The sequence below is a fragment of the Oreochromis niloticus genome, linkage group LG18 (genome assembly GCF_001858045.2).
Source record: "Oreochromis niloticus isolate F11D_XX linkage group LG18, O_niloticus_UMD_NMBU, whole genome shotgun sequence".
In the NCBI taxonomy this organism is placed as follows: Eukaryota; Metazoa; Chordata; class Actinopteri; order Cichliformes; family Cichlidae; genus Oreochromis; species Oreochromis niloticus.
In genome coordinates, this window is record NC_031982.2 from 16,443,385 (window position 1) to 16,461,703 (window position 18,319).

The window sequence follows — 18,319 nt, forward strand, 5'->3', positions numbered from 1 at the left end:
AGTATTTTGGTCACTTTTGTTTTTCCTACAGCCCCGCTTTACAGTGTGTGATGATTGTGGATGGTTTATAAGACAATGGGTCTGTAGCTGCAGGAGGCCAGCAATGCCTCCTACATACTAGGTGCAAGACACCCACACTGAAAGAGGCACAGAGCAGCCCTGTCTTTTGTAATCATTTTTGTTTCTGTTGATGGTTGTTTTGTCTCCCTGTGTAGGCATTTTGTGTCTCTTGGTGATCATTTTTGCATCATGTTGCAGTCTGTGCGCAGCAAGCCCAATCCTGAATCCACCTTTAAATTTTTAAAGGTGATCTATTATTTCCAGTGCTATTTTTTTATTCTTTTTACTGAAGTTTGAGAGTCAAAATTCAAATTATCTCTTTTTTAGTTTTGGACAGCCCATCAGTCCACTCTGCCTGAAAAATGCCATTTCAGCTCCTCTCCCTTTAACGCCTCAACCATCTGCAACCAGTCTGCAACCTCCTGGCAACCTCTGCTAGGGAAAAATATGTTTTCTCTGACTGGTTGCGAGTAGTTGCTGTGAAACTGACTGCTAAAGGCCCATTCACGGAGGTCTAGAAACAGACGAGCGACCTTCAGCTAACAACCACCACTAGGGCAAATTGTGTACTCCAAAAATGTTTCGCAAATGGTTCCTGTTTGTCCCCTGAAATTGGTCTTAAAGAGGGGGGTGCACCAACCTGCTTGTGAGCGTTTCGGTTGCTGGCTCGTGCTTTGCATGTAAATGCCAACCTGTTTGCTTTACTGCCGTTACCAGCACATTTCAAAAGGTGCAGCTTGTACTTTGAAGGTGAGTAGTTGGGAAGTGTGTGCAGACAAGTCGGGATATTTCATGCAAACTAAACAAACTGTGGTATTCTGTCACTGACTTAAGCAACTGAAAAGAAGTTTCTGGTGCAGCACCTTATACCTCTTTGCAACCAATTTTATGCTAGCAACTACCACTCGTAACGGGTCAAGAAATACATACATTTTCCTCATGACTGGTGGTTACCAGATGGACCTACACAGTCCTGTGTAACAAAAGGCCTACATACTCACTTTTTAAGGCAGCTTTCTTCTGATTGGCTGCCCCTCATAAATTTCTCAACTTCTCTGCTCATAGCTAGAGCTTTTGTTGACATCATTCAGATCCAAGGGTTAAAAAAAACCCGCCAGAAATGAAGTGTTTGAACTGAAGCCTCAGCTGACCTTATCAGCTGAAACTTTAAAGATGTTTAATTTTGACCACTTTAATGGTATATAAACTTAGCACAAAAAGTAAGGAAAATTGGGTTTGGGTGACTATTTCTTGTATTTTTGTTGCAACAATGCTTCTTGGTAATAAATCTTATACCACTGGAAAGCCTATTTATTTCCTGTTGGTGCCACATTTGTGAGGAAAATGGATTTGTGGGTTGACCAGCAGAGTCGAGTATATCAGTTGCACCCCCCCCCCCCCCCAAAAAAGATAAAATCTTCTCTGCCAAATCACTTATTCTGCTGACTATTTTTTGGTCTCATTTATTGGATCTGATTGAAGTCGAAAAGAACAACACATACTGGCAATTTAATAATTTATTCATTTGACAAGCAGGAGGCCTCAGTAGCATGTGGAAGGATCATACACAGCCACAACAGCCTGGCATCTCCTCCTCATGCTGGTCACCAGCTTGGTCACATACTGCTGTGGGATGGCATCCCATTCTTCAAGTCAATGTGGTTGTGTTGGCTGACTTGCGACAAATGCTTGTTGGTTCCATGACAAATTATTTGGTTGGTAAATGTAACCTAATATGTTTCCCTCAGCCTTTAAAGGAACATGCTCTGTGATTATTTAGTAGAATAAAAGATTTAAATATGCATAGTTTTTGGTGGAGAATAATAGGAGGGTAATTATTAGATTTACTTTAAGCCAACAGTTGAAGCAATGCTGAAATTCCTATCAGTTGTAGCTACAAACTCGGGGTTGCACATAATGCCCGTAAAGCTCTTCCTGCTTTGAAAACAAAGCAATTTAAAAAAAATCTCCATCATAATCATCATTATCATTTTCACACTCTTAATTGTCTTGCTGCCAGCTGTCTTGAGCAGTTATAATTGAGTGATCTGACACATTTTCTCAATAGTGCCTTGGATACAGAAATGCACGTTTGCAGAAACATTCATTTAAACCTGTAATTTTCATTGGTGTTATTTGTGTCTCATAACTGAATATCTTTGACTCTTTGGCCATAAATCTGGACCCTCCTTTATAATGAAATGAAAATTTGGAACCGCCTCTAAACCCCATATTTTATCACAGTAGATGTCTTTATGAAGCTGGTTTGGGCCTTGAAGCACAGTATTTTATTGATCGACTGTGAGCTGCCACCACCTGTGCACCCCCCAAGTGATGACAGAAACAACCAGGCTGTCAGTTGCCAGGCAATATTCACAACCACTGGCCCACATCGGCTAATTACCAGCAGAAATCACGTATTGACAGATGGGCCCATGCATATTGATCGGCCAGCGCTGCCACGTTCTAAATCACCAAACGCTAATGAATCATTTCCTGTTTGCGAGAAAGAAGGGAAAAAGCATTAGTCTCCAGCCTGACATCATACCTGTGCGGCACATAGCACATAACGCGTGTTATACACGTATTGCAGCTACCAACATTTAAGCTGCTTATACAAACACCACCAGGCTCCCTGCCTGTCTGTCTCCCTCTCTCACCTCAGCCATCCCTCTCTGTGCTGAGTGGCAGTTATTTTTCATAGCGGCGAGCTGGCCGAGGCAGTAAATACCTCTCTCCTCAGACTGCGGACCCAGAGTGACCCTGCAACCTTTGTGTCTCTGATGTCTCTCCCAAGGTCTCTCATTCCAAGGTCCCTGTGATGCAGCGCTCTGGTTGCAGCGTAGACCCTGTAATTCACCAGCCTGCTAGATCGCCTGCCAGGAGCTATTGATTTTTGTTTCCCCAATCTCCAGGAGAGAGGGAAAGAAAAGATTAAAAACACTTTGTCAGTTTGGTAGGGAATAAGAATTCTGCGCAGAGGGATGCCTAGGAGGGCATGGGGTCAGGGCTGAGGTACTGTACGTCTTTATGGCTTTAACTATTTCCACACCACGGACATCTTTTTCTGGATCTCACCCTCTCTTTGTCTTTTCTTTCTGTGCCAGGAGAATTCAAGGGTAGAAGGGGAAGCAGAGATTCTGCAGGTGTTGTTACTCAGCGATGACCTCTACTGCTCCTCTCGGTATACACCGTGCACGCTCTGACATTTGTGTCAGTGACTGTGTCTAAATGCAAACACACACTAAAAAATGATTGAAGGCAGGATGTTGGGCAAAGCGTCTGCATGCTCTTGTTGCTCTAAAACTCTGCTGCTCCTGTACCACACACTCCAACCTTCTATGTTAAGACGATGGTGACTACATGTCTTATTGTAGTTGGGGTTATCTCACATGTATGACTCATATGAATGTCTCATTTAGTGTGACACTGTCAGTCATTGTTGTTATTACATCAGTTTTTATTCTACTTTGCTGTCTATTAAATGTAACCAAAATGATGGATAGTGAATATATAACTGGTTATGATAATGAATCTAATTAGCATTGTAATTATTGTCTATTGCTTACTGTTTATTTAAGTCATATGTACACTATACTGCCAAAAGTATTTATCATTGGTCTTTACATGCATATTAACTTGAGTTCTTAATCCATAGGGTTTAATATGATGTCAGCCCACCTTTTGCAGCTATAACGGCTTCAGCTCTTCTGGGAAGTCTTTCCACAGGTTTAGGAGTGTTTATGGGAATTTTTGACTGTTCTTCCGTAAGCACATTTGTGATGACAGACACTGATGTTGGATGAGAAGGACTCATCGTCCTTATGGACCTTACTTTGTGCACTGGTGCACAGTCATGTTGGAACAGGAAGGAGCCATCTTCAAACTGTTCCCACAAAGTGGCTACTGCTAAACGCAGACTCATCATTATCACACAGAGAAGCGTGACTTGTCCTTCCAGAGATCACAGCTCCACTGCTCTAGAGTCCAGTGGCGGCGTGCTTTACACCACTGCATCCAACGCTTTGCATTCTACTTGGTGATATAAGGCTTGGATCCAGCTGATCGGCCATGGAAGTCCAATCCATGAAGCTCTCTGCGCACTGTTCTTGAGCTAATCTGAACATTACGTTTGGGGGCCTCTGCACACTCTGCTGACCCCTCTCTGTGATTTTGTGGCTGTGTTGCTGTTATTCCCAATCACTTCTACTTTTTTTTTAGAAAACCACTAACAGCTGAATTTGGAATATTGCACAGGTGACATCCTATCACAGCACCACGCTGGAAGTCACTGAGAGCGACCCCTTCTTGCACAAATGTTTTTAGAAGCAGTCTGCATGCCTAGGTGCTTGATTTTATACACCTGTGGCCATGGAAGTGCTTGGAACCTCTTAATTTAATTATTTGGATGAGTGACTGAATACTTTTGGCAATGCAGTGTAGCTTGCTGTACACATGAAATGTGTTTGTGATGAGTTGCTGTGTGACTTCTTACAGGCTCTTTTTCCTCCAGTCTCCCTTCACTTAAATGTAGTCATAAAAGGCCAAAACAGCATCCAGTTTTCCCTCACAATTGAATCCTACTGTATGCAGCTGCACCACCACTTAATTTCGATTCAGTCTGAGCACTGAACACTGGCTTGCTTAGGTAGTGTATTCCAATATAATGCATAATTTATAAGGTGATTGTTTGTTTTCTATGTAAACTTTAAACAACCCTCAGCCAAGGAGTTAGTAAATAATGCTGTTAAATAAATGTAATGGAAGAGAATTAAGTGGTACGGGTCGCATCCAGTGGAAAGAAAATTCAAGCTCCTTCAGCAGGAATGTGTAAACCAAAACAAATAAAGTATGTATAAAATATGTATTAGAACAAAATGCAATTATTTGCTAATGATTTAAACCAAAGTGAAAGTGTCAAATATTGAAACAGAAAAAATAGTTTAATAACCCCACGTGATTTTATTGCAATCCACGTACTACTCTCTTTCTCCTTCTTCTTTTTTTTTTAGTTCAGATGGCGTACGCAAAAGATGGGAAGACTTGTGAAGTTCTTTAAAAACAGCACAACTATACATGCTAACTGGGAACAGCTGGGTAACATGCTTGGTGGCATAGTGGTTAAAATGGTCGCCTCACAGCAAGTTGTTTGATGGTTTGAACCCAGGCTGAATCGCACAGGTTCAGCTTCCTTCCCATAAACACGCATGTTAGACTAATTGACTAATGTGACTCTGATGCTGTGAAAAGCATTACATAAATACAGTGCTATACATGAGTGGGTATAAATAGGTGGAAGTGGAAGGTGCATGGGCAAATACTTCAACAATTTCAGCACAACATTGCTTAAACTTGTTATTAGTAAAAGACAGTGAATCTGGAGAACTCTGTGTACAATTAAAGAAGACAGACGCAAACAAGCTGCAGGAATGCCACCGCTTCCTCGACACTTAAACTCAGCGAAGATGAATTGAAAGCAGGAAACATTCCTGTGGTCTCACCACTCAGGATTTAAAATTGTTTTTTTTTAACTTAATGTTTTTGGAGAAAGGACAGAGTGGACCTACAATAGTTTAGAAATCTGTCAAAAACAAGTTTAAAACTAAATACGTTAAAATGATATTTAACCAAATTCATGTTTTTATAACCAAATTTGAGCACACTGGACTTGTCTGAGAAGACATAAATTACTAAAGCTTAATATTTAACCAATAAAATAATTTTTTTTAAAAACAATGTAATTTGGCACCTTAATCAAAAATAATAATGTGCTTCATTATTTTTTCTGCTTTTTTGTAAAACAGTGAATTTGAAAATTGATGGATAACAATAATTATATTTTAGCTTTAAAACATCATCTTGATTAAATAGCTTGCACAGACTGGTGAATTATTATTATTATTAGACAAACATTAAAAAAATGATTTGGGGAATTGGCAAATTACCAGCACTGTTAATTTAGGGCATAAACCTCACACCAGGTGGTGGTTTATTAAATTTGTTAAGCACTGTTTGCTATTCTGTCTGTCATTCTTACACCATATTCTTCAGGTAGGACATCGCTTAATCCAACATGACTTTGCTGAACCAGACTCTGCACATATTACTCTAGGGGCAGCAGAGCCTGGAGCAGACACAGGGTGAAAGGCAGGGTACACCCTGGACAGGTCATCACAAGGCTAATCTTAAACCCGCTAACCTCTCCACAACTGTGCTGCCCATAATTCAAACATATTGCATGCTTTTTTTCTTCAAAATTAGATTACTGCCCCAAAGCGTCAAACCACAGCTCGAACTGCATGTGAGGTGAGTTTTAAACATCTTTGACTTTTGTTTCTTCTCACTAAATGAGGAAGATGATAAATTGAAAAGCCATGCGCTTTGAGTTCTCCAGTTTCTCATTTTAGTCATTTGGGAAAACCTACACACACACACACACACACAGAGTCATTCAGTCAAATACAGTCATGCTAATGTGATGCCAATGCATTACCCCATCAGATTGTGTTATGCATGGACGGCTCTTATCATTTCACCCTAACTTTCAGCTAAACGTGGAGAATGTTTTCCCCTGACATTAGAGTTTGGTAATGGTGCCTCTCAGGGCCACTTTATTTTCTGAAATGAAATATTCATTCATTGGCAGGGACAGTCTTAGAGGAAGTCTGTCTGAAATGGGAATTCACGGTTCCAGCAGACATTTCTTCAATATTTGATGGGTCATCAGAGCTCTGTGTCTAATACTGTGCACTTCTTCCAAATATTCATTTTCTCTGTTTTGCTTCTCTGTCTGCAGCTGGTTGAATCTACTTACAGTTACCAGAATCAGACATAAAAAACTATGGCCAAAAAACATATGGGCAAAAGTATTTTTTTAACCACTTTTGGTGACATTTTAAGCGCAAATCAACCTATTTCTTGTTTTGGTGACATTATTATTATTATTTTTTTCTTTCTCAACAGGTTATGTACTTTATAAGGCCAATCTGTTGTGTAAAGCCATCAGCAAGTGCACACTAAATCAGCTTGATTGCATGCCAACAAGAAGATAAAAGGCTTGGAGGTGGGTACAGTAATCCAAAGAGAGCGGGTGGTCTGCTTCAAGGCATATCATTTTATTCTCTCATGCATATTCACTTCTAAGCCTCTGAGTATGCAGATTAGTCTTGCCTGAACAGTGGACTCTCCAATCACATCCTACTTTTTTTTTTCTTTCGCTCTAACTGCACCCTGCTGTGCATGAGTGCTGGCACAGTGAAGGTGTATGGGTGTGTATGTGTGTATATATGTGTGTGTGTGTGTCTGTGTGTAGGGGGGATTTTTTTTATTTTTTTTTTTATTTTTTTGCTTGTTTGCAAGTTTGGGGGCAGGCAGATTTGAGTGTGCATGCATGAATGAATGTTTGGGTCTGTGTGCATGTGTGTTTGTGTTCCCTGTGTGTGTGTAGGTATATGATTGCCAGACACATGGCTTTGTCTTGTCCTGGCACCGTGCTCTGCTCACCAGATGTTCTCCTTTTTTATCATCCTCCACTTGCACCGTGTTCTTTGAGGGTTTTTGAGAATCTGTGCTGCTCACATTCAACCTGCTCTGTTGTTTTCGGCTGTTTGTGGGTAAAAACAAAACGCTCTTCAAAGCCTTTTTATTTTCTGTCTTTGAAGGAGGAAGGTTATTACAAACAACTCAGCAAATTACATTTAGACTGTAAATTATGTGCTAATAATTGAGACCTTTAAATCACAATTACAGCAAATTCTATTTAGTTTTATATTAAAAACAAAAACAAACTTGAACAGTAAAAATATTAATAAAAAATGTACAATTAAGCACTTGTGGTATTGTGGCTTCGGAAAAACTGACTAATATAAACTGCTGGTCTTTGATCACTGAGGTCCAAACACATGACATCAGCAGGGCTGTCTGTAGTCTGCAGGTTGGCTGGCTGATCATATCCTTTTGTCCAACTCATACTTTCACAAGCAGAAGAGATTTACAGTATTAACCTTTCAAGATTAATGCATACGTTTTGGCAGGGAAACAACAAACCACACTTCTTAATCCATGTTTTAACAACTTTGAACTGGCCTAACATAACACAGACCCATAGCTCCAGCTCATGTTGACTGAATATTCACTTTGAGTTGGATCCAAACTAACTTACGGCACGTTGAACAGTATAATTAAGGGTAATCCTTGCAGGAGTTTGCAGCTGAACAGGCTACGTGGCATATAATCTAAAAGCAGTAAGCTAGCTTGCTTGTATTCAGACTGTAAAGCAAGTCCTCTTCATTACCTATGCAAACAGCACATATTTACACACATGTGTATAAAAGAATACGCTCAAACAAAGAGCTTTGTGATGTTTTAAAGGCTGATGTTTTCTTTAGGTGTTGCCTTGTTGGTACTGGTGAAAGTCTGTCCTTTGGTTAGGCCGACAGAAAATAAGACTGTGTAGGAAAACAAGTTCATATCCTAATAGGTGTTTTCTCCCCAAGGATGTTCAGGCCAAAAGAGCCAAAAGAGCCCCCCCAGGCATCTTGAGTGCCTTTTAGAGGTCCCTGGTAGCACTGAGTGCAATTGAGGAAGAGTCAGATTATGGGTAATAGGCCAAGTGGACCACCTGCCACCTGTGGGCAACATCTTTTATTTTGTTTTCTTATGTTTTTTATACTCTTAAATGTTGGTCTGGTTGGTCCAAATATCGATAGTATCGATACCAACGTTGGCACTGCTATTGTGTCAACACTAGCATGATATGATCGACGCTTCCATCCTCCAAGTTCAGTATGTAGCTCACTGAATTGTGTGTAAATTAACTGTGTTTTTGGAAATGAACAAATATACCACAAACATGCACTATGAAAAATGTCTGACCCTTTTTGTGGTTATATATTTATATCCTATAACACATTTAAACAACAGAGGTTGACCCAAAGTGCTCAAGAAACAGGCACATTTATATCCCAGGTATCCATAAAACCCACTTTCACCAAACATAAAAAGCCAAAAGATGTGTTAACTCATTATTGTGGATAGTAAAAATCACAGTAATTCAGTGGTCAACAAAATGTGTTCAGAATTTGCAAATTGAGGATGATTTAACTCATAAGTCATGACACACTGCTCTTCCCTATAGCTGCCTTAATAAGTTGAAAGTATCAGCAGTAATGGCCCTGTATTTATTTGGTACGCGATCGATATAAAAATTAGCATATTTGCAAAAATATGCACCAATCAGCTACAATCAGCAGGTGAAGCCATGTGGTAACAGTACACCTCGAGTCCTGGTGTTCATGTGGAAGATGTAAATGTAGACCACCCATCTAAATGCTGTAGCAGATTAAGAACACCTCAAAGAACTCCTTGATGGCAGCCTCCCCTATTCTGTGGTAGTCTGCCTCAACATGGCGTGAAAAGAAACATGGCAAGGCCTCGATGCTGGTGATGTGAATGGTGGTGATGGGTTTATGAAACAGCTGGAAACACACAAAAGGTCCACCAGGATTCATTTATCAAAGAACGGAGAGACCAGGCCTGAGAATTCCTTATGAGGATCCTGCCCTTCGTCCACAAGAGGTCAGAGTGCAGGGTTGCATACAGAACAACTTTGCAACATTTTGCTCACGGCACAGCAGGTGAGGGGAGGGAAACGCTGCGATGACTAGCATGTTTACACCCAGCTGCAGTTCCAGGTGAATACTGGTGCTAAACACAGGAAAGCAAGAGTCACGCTACACAATGCAATGCATTCGTGTCCATGTAAAAATGAAATCAAGCTGTCACCTGGTCGGTGCCACCACCCACCAAACGCACAAACAAGCACACTCCCATCAGCAAACGCATAGAGCTGTCAAATAAAGCAACGCTTGTAATTACGGGAGGGGCCGAAATTCAGATTTATTCATTCTAAAATGAAGCCTGCCGATCGACGGAGGGACAGCTCTCCTCCATCTGTCATCGTCGAAGCCGCACGCGTCTGACAGAGGGATTCATTCGTCTTGTCGTCTTTGACAGTCGGATTTTCCCGGCGCACTCCCACCAAGAGTCGCACGGGATTTTTTGGAGGCATTCTAAAAAAGAAAACACTCTGTGACAAGGAGTAGGCTCTTTATGAATGCAAATGAGTCTGGGAAAATTCACAGAGTAGCTAGCAGGCTCCGTGGCTCCGGCATCCGTCACATCTCCCCCCACCAGGCACAACCCACGCTTTGCCAAGAGGTCTAAGGGCTTACAGGGGCCCTACAGCAAGAACAGACACACTCAGGGAAAAAAAAAAGGGCATGGAAATCCTGTGGCTGACATGCACTGCGAGTGCCACCGGTGACTATTATTTTCATGAAAATGATAATCTTACTGCTTTTACATGCCATCCACAGAATCGCTGGTGGGTTTTGGGTTTTTTTTATTATAAACCATTCATCTCCAAATCCCTCTCTGTGTGCGGATATGTGCGTTTGAGGATGCGTCACTTGTATCACTTGACATTTGGCTCCCCTTTTATCCTGTTCCAAGGATAGTAAGTCAAATGCTATGTGACAGGTCAACCCCTTCATATCAGTCATTCTTCACCCTGACCCAGCCTCAGCTGCACAAAAACACATCCGGCTTTTTCCACAGTAAAAATGATCACTGACTACAAGATGCAAGAGATTGCTGCTGGGTTCAAAAGCATCTCCATCCTTACGCATCTATTTTTTTTTCTTCCTCTTCATGTGCAGTGGAAATCCAAGAAACAGAAGCCGTTTATTCAGAGGATTCATGTATAATATTACATTAACCATGAGCAGCTTTTGTTGTCGACTCCTGGTTTAAGTATTTAATTTCCTTAATCGTTAATCTGAGGTGCAAAGAAACTGGAACGGGTGGGTATTTAATTTAGTAGGAGTTCAGAGGAGGATGGTCAACTGAAGCAGAGCAGGGGCTTGGAAATGCTGACTCGGCTCCTGTCGCTTAATCTATTTGAGGCGTGATTAAAGTTTAATTCGTGCCCATCTCCTAATGCTAGCCGAGTGTGTGTGTGTGTGTGTTCCTCAGCAGTGGGTTGGTGAGTAGTTTCAAGCTGAGCCCAGGTCTTTTCTCTCTGTCTGGGCCTCACTTTATTCATGCCTGAGGGACGCCAGGAGCTGCAAACAACTGAATTTTTCATCAAGGTTACTTCCTGTGCCATGCAGTTGCTGCTTTCCCGCGCCGTGTTCCTAGCTCATACATAACTTACCCTGCCCTGACCCGCAGCTCTCTCTCCAGGAGGAGCTGTTTGACCCTGGTCCAGATAAGAGAATATGTGCTGTGGAGTCAGCATCGGTTTGTTATGAAGCTCGAAATATCGTGATTTGGCAAATATATCTGGAAGCGTGTAATCCACTAAATTACCCACTGTAGCATTTTTAGCCATGTTATATATGGTTTATTACACATTATCAGGTTTTTAAAGTACATAAAGTTTTGTGGGTTTTTTTTTTGGATGCTTCAAGAGGTAACGGGAGTTTCTAAAATGTTACGCGACTGTTTATTTTTATTTATCGTTCATGCCGTAGTTAAGTTCCAGTCCCGGATGCATTATAATCTTTGGTACGATCTGTCTTCTTCCATTCATCAGAGCAGCCTCGCCAACAAATTCAACTAGTTTACATTTCTGTTGGGAATATCGAACTCCTTAGCATTTTTAGTCTCCGAAAAACAACTCTGCAACTTCTGCAGAAAAACACTGACTGTTTATAAGAACATTTTTACATCAAAATTCATCTGCAATTATAATCAAACTCTACTTTTTATGAGAATATTAATGCTGCAACAACACATTTGGTTTTAATGGAGGAAAAATATGCAGTGTCAGATGATTTTTTTCCCCTTCTTCTTCTCTTTCATTAAGGCTGAAAATGCTGCTTTATCTCAATACAGCAATCAGAGCCACAAATGAGGTCTTATTTATTCTATTCAGAGTTTACTTTCCTAACGGCATCCGAGCAGTAAGGTCATTTTTGTCTATTGGCTTACAGTGGAATAAATTTGAATTTAGAGTGAACAGAATGAGCTCTTTCGATCATATTTCACGCTAATCAATGCTGCCTTGATTTGTAAATCAGAACTTAGGAGACTGATGAGTGGGGGGTTGACACAGATTGGGATTTGAAGAACCAACCTGACACTGCGGTTTTATATTAGCTGAATGATGGAGTAAAAAATATAAGGAAAAGAATATTAATTGTCTTGACTCCTAAATGGTTTTTTTTCTCTCACTTTAAAGCATGCACGATTGCAGCTGAACCACCATCTCCCTTCAGAAGATTTACAAGATAAATATGAGGCCCCCTCCAACGTTATGACACAGTTAAATAGGGAATAAAATAAAGCCGAATGGCTGCTGGACTGGAGACTTCCATTTCAGGGCTGTGCTGTGCAGTCTTTGCAGCTCCTGAGTGTCAGACATTATCACCACCACTACCCTCAACCTCACCCTGCCCCTTGTGACAATTACTACTCTACCTCCCTATTCAGCACGTAATGAGAAAACTGACTGATCGATTTCTGTCCGGCCAGTAAAAAAAAAAAGAAAAGAACAGACCACACTCCGAGGCACAGAACTGCAGTTTATCCACGTTACAATTTCGATTTTTCAGGCGTTAATGGGAGAAATATTATTGCAAGGCAGCAGCTAAATTATTTTGATGATGTACTAATCATCTGATTCATTTCTTGATGAATCATTTGGTCTATGATATGTCAGAAAATAGCTGTCACAGTCAAAAAGTAAATACGACAAAGTAGATACAGTGCCCTTTTTTTAATTGCATCTGCTCTTCTTCATTCCTACTGTACCGGCTCCCAATGTTGAACTTGTTACTCAAGAAAAGTATGTATTACACATTACATTACTCACCAGAGTAATTTGTTACACTACTCGTTACATTACTTTCTCGTCACTCCGTAAAACGACCTGAAATATTGTCTCATAACAATATAAATCTATAGGCTACAGTCCCACACACACCAATACAAATCCCTGTCTTAATGATGACACACATATAATCTTTCTTTTAGTATTTAGGTATGAACACAAAGCCGACAACGCAAAACAAAGATGAAAAAAGCCACGGTGATTCTACTTTAGAAACATGCACGGATAGAAATGGAGGCTACAAACATGACTGCTCTTTACTGCTTTTGTTACCTGTCGAAGTTCAGGCTCGGGCTGCGGGGCTGGGGTCGGCATACACTCAGCTTTAAAATTGCTCTGGGTTCTTTGCTAGTTTAGTGTTAGCATGCTATCTATGCAGCAGCCTTGCAAAGAGCCAAAGTTCTCTCAGCAGCAGGTATTTGTCTTAAATTTTGCGAGGTTTTGTACGTGATGCCGCTAAAAACAAAATGAAGCCAGTGCGTGCGTTGGTGCCAAAAAAGTCCAGTTCACCAAATGGCCACTTGAGGCTCACTTCAAAGGTGAATCTATCCACACAGGCTTCAAATGGCAAAGTTGAGCTGAAAAAAATAAATAAACACATTTAAAGAAAAGAAAAATTCTATTGATAGTTTCATTTGCTGTGTCAACTTCATAGTGATTTTTTAAACTCTCTTCTTTAATCGCTAAATAAAAGACTATAAATAAATAAATAAGAAACTATCTGTAATTTTCCACCTGACACCAGGAATGTCAGTTAAGTTTAGTAACTCATAACGATGACAGGCAAAATAACAGTAATAGTTTTACAGTACATTTACCACAAGAGGTGCTGCAAAAGTCAAAGTGTGCAAATTTGTGAATTTGTGACTTGAGGGGCGCATTTGAGTGGCTGAGTTGTGGTTGTAAACAGTAATTAAATAAATATGAGTAAAATTACAGGTTTTCAGCTCTCAGTGTATTTGTGTAAGTATCAATCTACATTTTTGCATTTTTTCACACGTGTAAAACATTTTATTCTACACATTTTATTCAACAAGCCCTCGCATTTTTCAAAACACAAAGTTACAAAGTGTTCGGATGAAGACACATCTAAGCACCCAACCTACAAACACGGTCAAACATAAGGGCATTTGTTGGTACACGACCTACATGCATACATTTTGTGTGAACTTTTGAGGTTTTGAGAAAGCTAAACTGAGTTTTTGGCAGCTGTTTAAAACAAACTACAGATTCAGTGTCCTGATGGGCTGTTTGGATGCTACATCCTCTGGACTGTGTGTGCAACACAGATGGACCCTGATCAGATGATAAGAGACTTCAACTGCTTGAATAACAACTCAGCAGGGAGCTCGCCATGCAGGGCTTTATTTTTAATTAATACAATTTTTAATTGGATTTAAAATGGAAATCCAATGACAGAAAGCTGGGCTGGTTCATTTGGTAGCAGCCTACGTTCTGGACTAACTGAGGATGGGCAAAATAACCTTTAGCAATATGAAGTGCGCAGGTACCAAGTTAAACTAGTCATAACAGCAGGTGGGTGAAGCAGCTACCAGTAGGAATGAAGGATACCACTGACCAACACAGGAAAGAGTGGGAAATACTGAACTGCCTACATAGCAAAAGCCTGTAATGTCCACTAGCTCCCAGCTTTCAGCAAATCACTTTTAATCTATTCTATACTTGAACAGTTGGGGGCTCTCCTTTTTTTTTTTTTTTCCAGTTTTGCATTAAAAAAATAATAACAAAAACTTTGTGGTACTCAAAGTCAGCTTTCTATTTAAAATCCATGTGAACCCTTTGAACTAACATCTCCCACAGATTGTCCAAATATGATATCTGGTTTCGAAAAACAACCATAAAAACACAAATCTGACCAAAATGCCAAACGTTAGGTCTCAAAAGTCCATCTCAATAAACTTAGGCTGTTTTAGATTATAAAAAAATAAATTTTGGCCAGCAGTATTACTCCCCAACAGCTGTAAACTGATATGAAAAATGATTACATTTCCTTTTAATCAATTATGCAGATATTTTATGAGATTTATTTTCTGTTATTGGGTAACTGATGGTTGGAGTAATCGTTATTATATAACATTAGCTCTTATTGCCCTCACAAGTAGGTTGGATTCCAAAGGAGGAAGGCTGCTAGTTAGACCGCTTTCTGTTACGACTCTTGTGGTCCAATATTCCAACTCAAGACTTGTAAAACGCTTTCCACAAACTGCTCTGTGCTCTAATAAATTCATCTTGATTTATTGTTCCTTTGACTGATTACACGGGTGTAAATATTCAGCAGGAAAATATATAGTCCGGATGACAGAGTGTCTTTTCCGAGCACCACCATGCTGTCCTGTTGGGTCAGAGCTCCACTGCCACTCACAATTATTTATTAGGCTACATATGCACCCTCGATCCATCACTGTATTGCCACCCGGTCCGGTCACATCTCTTTATGTTTATTACAGTGTCCCACCTTCCCGAGCAAGATGATTGACGTTTTCGGAGAGGACCGAGGTGGGACTTGCGCGCTTCTTCTTCTCCAATCGTGGCTCGAGGGGCGGAGGCTTTTCATCCACACTCTGATTATGAGTCAGTTACCAGACATAAGCGAAACAATAACAGTTGGTGGTACTTTGTATCCAAAACCTTCAAAGGCAAGTTGAGTCTTTAGCGCGTTTTGGCGCATCAAGCTCTCGAGTCTATCGGAGGTTTCATAAGAGGAGCACAACGCGCTCCACTTTTAATCACATTAGGAGCCTTTAATGTTCAATCCTGGTTTTTTTTTCCTTCCCTACAGTAGCGGTGCAGGAGTGGCCAAAGCCTAAAGCAGCGATTCAGATCAGATTTCACCTAAACCAGCTGGGAGAGAGACCGAGAGAAAGCGAGAGAGAGGGTTTGTCAGTCTCCCTCCTCCCAAATCTAGAAAAGCTTACCAAGGAAAAAGGAGGAGTGGGCTGGGAGAGAGACACCGAGGAATCCAGAGGAATTTCCGAGGATATTTTCTCTTCTTTCTTTTTTCCCCCCTTCCCCTCTTGATATTAAAATTTTAAAAGTTGGAGTGGAGGCAGCAGGGACCGTGGTCAAGGATGGACGAGCAGCCTCGGCTGATGCACTCCCACGGGGTAGGCATGGCCGGACACCCCGGCCTGGCGCAGCATATGCAGGATGGCACGGCAGGGACGGACGGAGAGGGAAGAAAGCAGGACATCGGAGACATATTACAGCAAATAATGACCATCACAGACCAAAGCTTAGACGAAGCACAGGCGAGGTGAGGCTTCACAAAACACTTTATTTATTAACGTGAAAACGGAAATATTTGGGATGGAGAGGGGGTGGGGGGGAGAGATCATAACATTGTGGTTTGGATCAAGACTGCCTCTAAATGAAAGCAATTACGCCCACCGAAGTGCCGTGACTGCGCGAAAGCGAAAGAAAGACCCTAAAAACTTGTCACGATTCGTGGTAAATTCTTTGCAAAAACTTTTCTGTCATTTTTTTTAGGTAATATATCGAAACTGTAAATGATTGCGTGGCTATATGAGATTGACACAGGGGTGTGTTTTAGCTGTGGAGCACTGAGGCACCTGAGTCAAAGTGAGAGTCTTCTGCCTTGTTACAAAGGAGCTTACATTGTAATCCTATGCTGTAATAACATGTTGCAGATCCCCTTCTATAGCCCGCACTAGCAATAAAATATACATATAGGAAGCATTTGAGGCATGTTGTAGTACCTGGGTGAATTTTATTGTATGCTGCATAGGATAAATCTGTGTTTTCCAAAGATTTGAAGTCATGCATTGTGCATTTAAATTATTTTCAAAAGAATTATACCCACAAAGTATGGATTGATATTTTTTTAACAAATATAAATTTTTCCCATGCTTTGGCTCCTGCAAGTTTTATATATTTGCATGCTTTGAAGTACAATCAGCTGAGATATGTTGAGAAAATGTAACCTTTCAGCGATTTCAGCAAGTTCAGTTGTGTTGCCACTTGTTTGAATACTGATTTGGAAAGTGGTGTCCTGTCCCCCCACCCCTCCTTTGTTTTTGTTTTTTTTGTTTTTTTTAGAAAACATGCACTCAACTGCCACAGAATGAAACCGGCTCTCTTCAACGTCTTGTGTGAAATAAAGGAGAAAACAGGTAAGGTCACTTTTATGGCCAGTTCCTTGTGTGTCAGCATCACTTGTTTTCTTTTCTTTCTTTTTTTTCTTGGTGTCTTCTTTTGATCGTTGAAGCATTTTTAAAGAAAAGCAGAGGTCACGGTTATCTAGACTTGACTCTCCCAAACCAGTAAATATGTATTTACATCATGTTTTCTTTCACAAACCTCACTGACACTGGATAGCTCGCTCTCATTGGATATTTGGGCCTCTTTGGGGCCGGGCTTTCTTTCTTTCTGTCTCGCTCCTCTCTTGTCTGTTTTCCTTGGCCGAGTTTGATGGTGTTTGCTGAAGTGAGCTGTTTTACATGCAGAGACAGGTCAGGGGGATTTTCTGTTTATGTTCGCAGCCCGGGTCAAAGTCATGAAAAGGAATGTGTGAATTATTACTCTCTTAACAGCAGATTAAAAGGAGAGCTCCTCACATGATGAAAGCCTGTGACTATTCTCTGAGGGATGTGGCAGAGCGCTGCTTTTGAAGGGGAGGAAATAAAACAAAAGATCCAATATAACCTTATCTGTGAACACAACTTTGAAGCTGTCTGAGATTATTGAGAGAGCCTTGTCACTTTGGCTGCTCGGTTGTCGCGTCGCAGCCATGCAGACAGCTGAGAATAAACACGGGGCTTGTGCTGTATGGAGGCAATGCCGTTTTCATTAATTTAACATGAACTGTTGTTCACTGAAGCTTCACTCTTATGAGTCAGAGTTTGGCACAGCCCCCCCCCTCCCAAAAAAAAAAAAAAGAAAATACAGAGGGAACGTGTAGACACTTGATTTTCGTCACATTTAAAACATGAAGCCCATGAGGAAGAAGCTATAGCAGGCTGGGGCCCTGTTTCTAAATTGCAAGGCTTGGAAAAGTGAGAGAGTAATGCCTGGCTCTTTGTAAACTGTCTGGCGTCTCCCTGGGTTCAACCAGAGTTCGTTTCCAAAAAGAAGAACAAAGTGACTTGGACCTTTTCCTGGCTTTTCCCCCCTGCCTCTCCTCTCTTCCCACCGTTCTTGGCAACCAGGATTTCACAGGGCTTCTGACGAGAGAGGCTCCCCCCAGACTGCAAATTGCCCTCCCCTCTGCTTAGCACCAAGTTTGGAAAAGGAACATAATTCAATTCAATGTGGATTACATTTTCTCTCTCTCACTCTCCCTTTTTTTTTAATGCATCGGATCAGTTATTTTTACTTAAAGTGTGG

The 18,319-nt window shown here is 40.9% G+C and overlaps 1 protein-coding gene and 1 long non-coding RNA gene across 3 annotated transcripts in view; both read left to right on the top strand.

Moving 5' to 3' along the window:
- The first annotated feature begins 2,199 nt into the window (after positions 1-2,199).
- On the top strand, positions 2,200-4,909 carry LOC112842957 (uncharacterized). The gene is made up of 2 exons (XR_003215047.1): positions 2,200-3,244; positions 3,719-4,909. It is a non-coding gene; the product is annotated as an uncharacterized LOC112842957 (long non-coding RNA).
- A 10,637-nt stretch (positions 4,910-15,546) lies between these two features.
- Positions 15,547-18,319, top strand: part of pbx1a (pre-B-cell leukemia homeobox 1a) — a 51,590-nt gene continuing 48,817 nt past the window's right edge. The window contains exons 1-2 of one of the 2 annotated variants that reach the window (XM_003438131.5): positions 15,547-16,229; positions 17,033-17,106. In XM_003438131.5, the coding sequence (XP_003438179.1) occupies positions 16,045-16,229; positions 17,033-17,106 (259 nt within the window). In that variant the 5' untranslated portion in view covers positions 15,547-16,044. The remainder of the gene's footprint in view (positions 16,230-17,032; positions 17,107-18,319) is intronic. The other variant, XM_005476325.4, reaches the window with a different exon arrangement.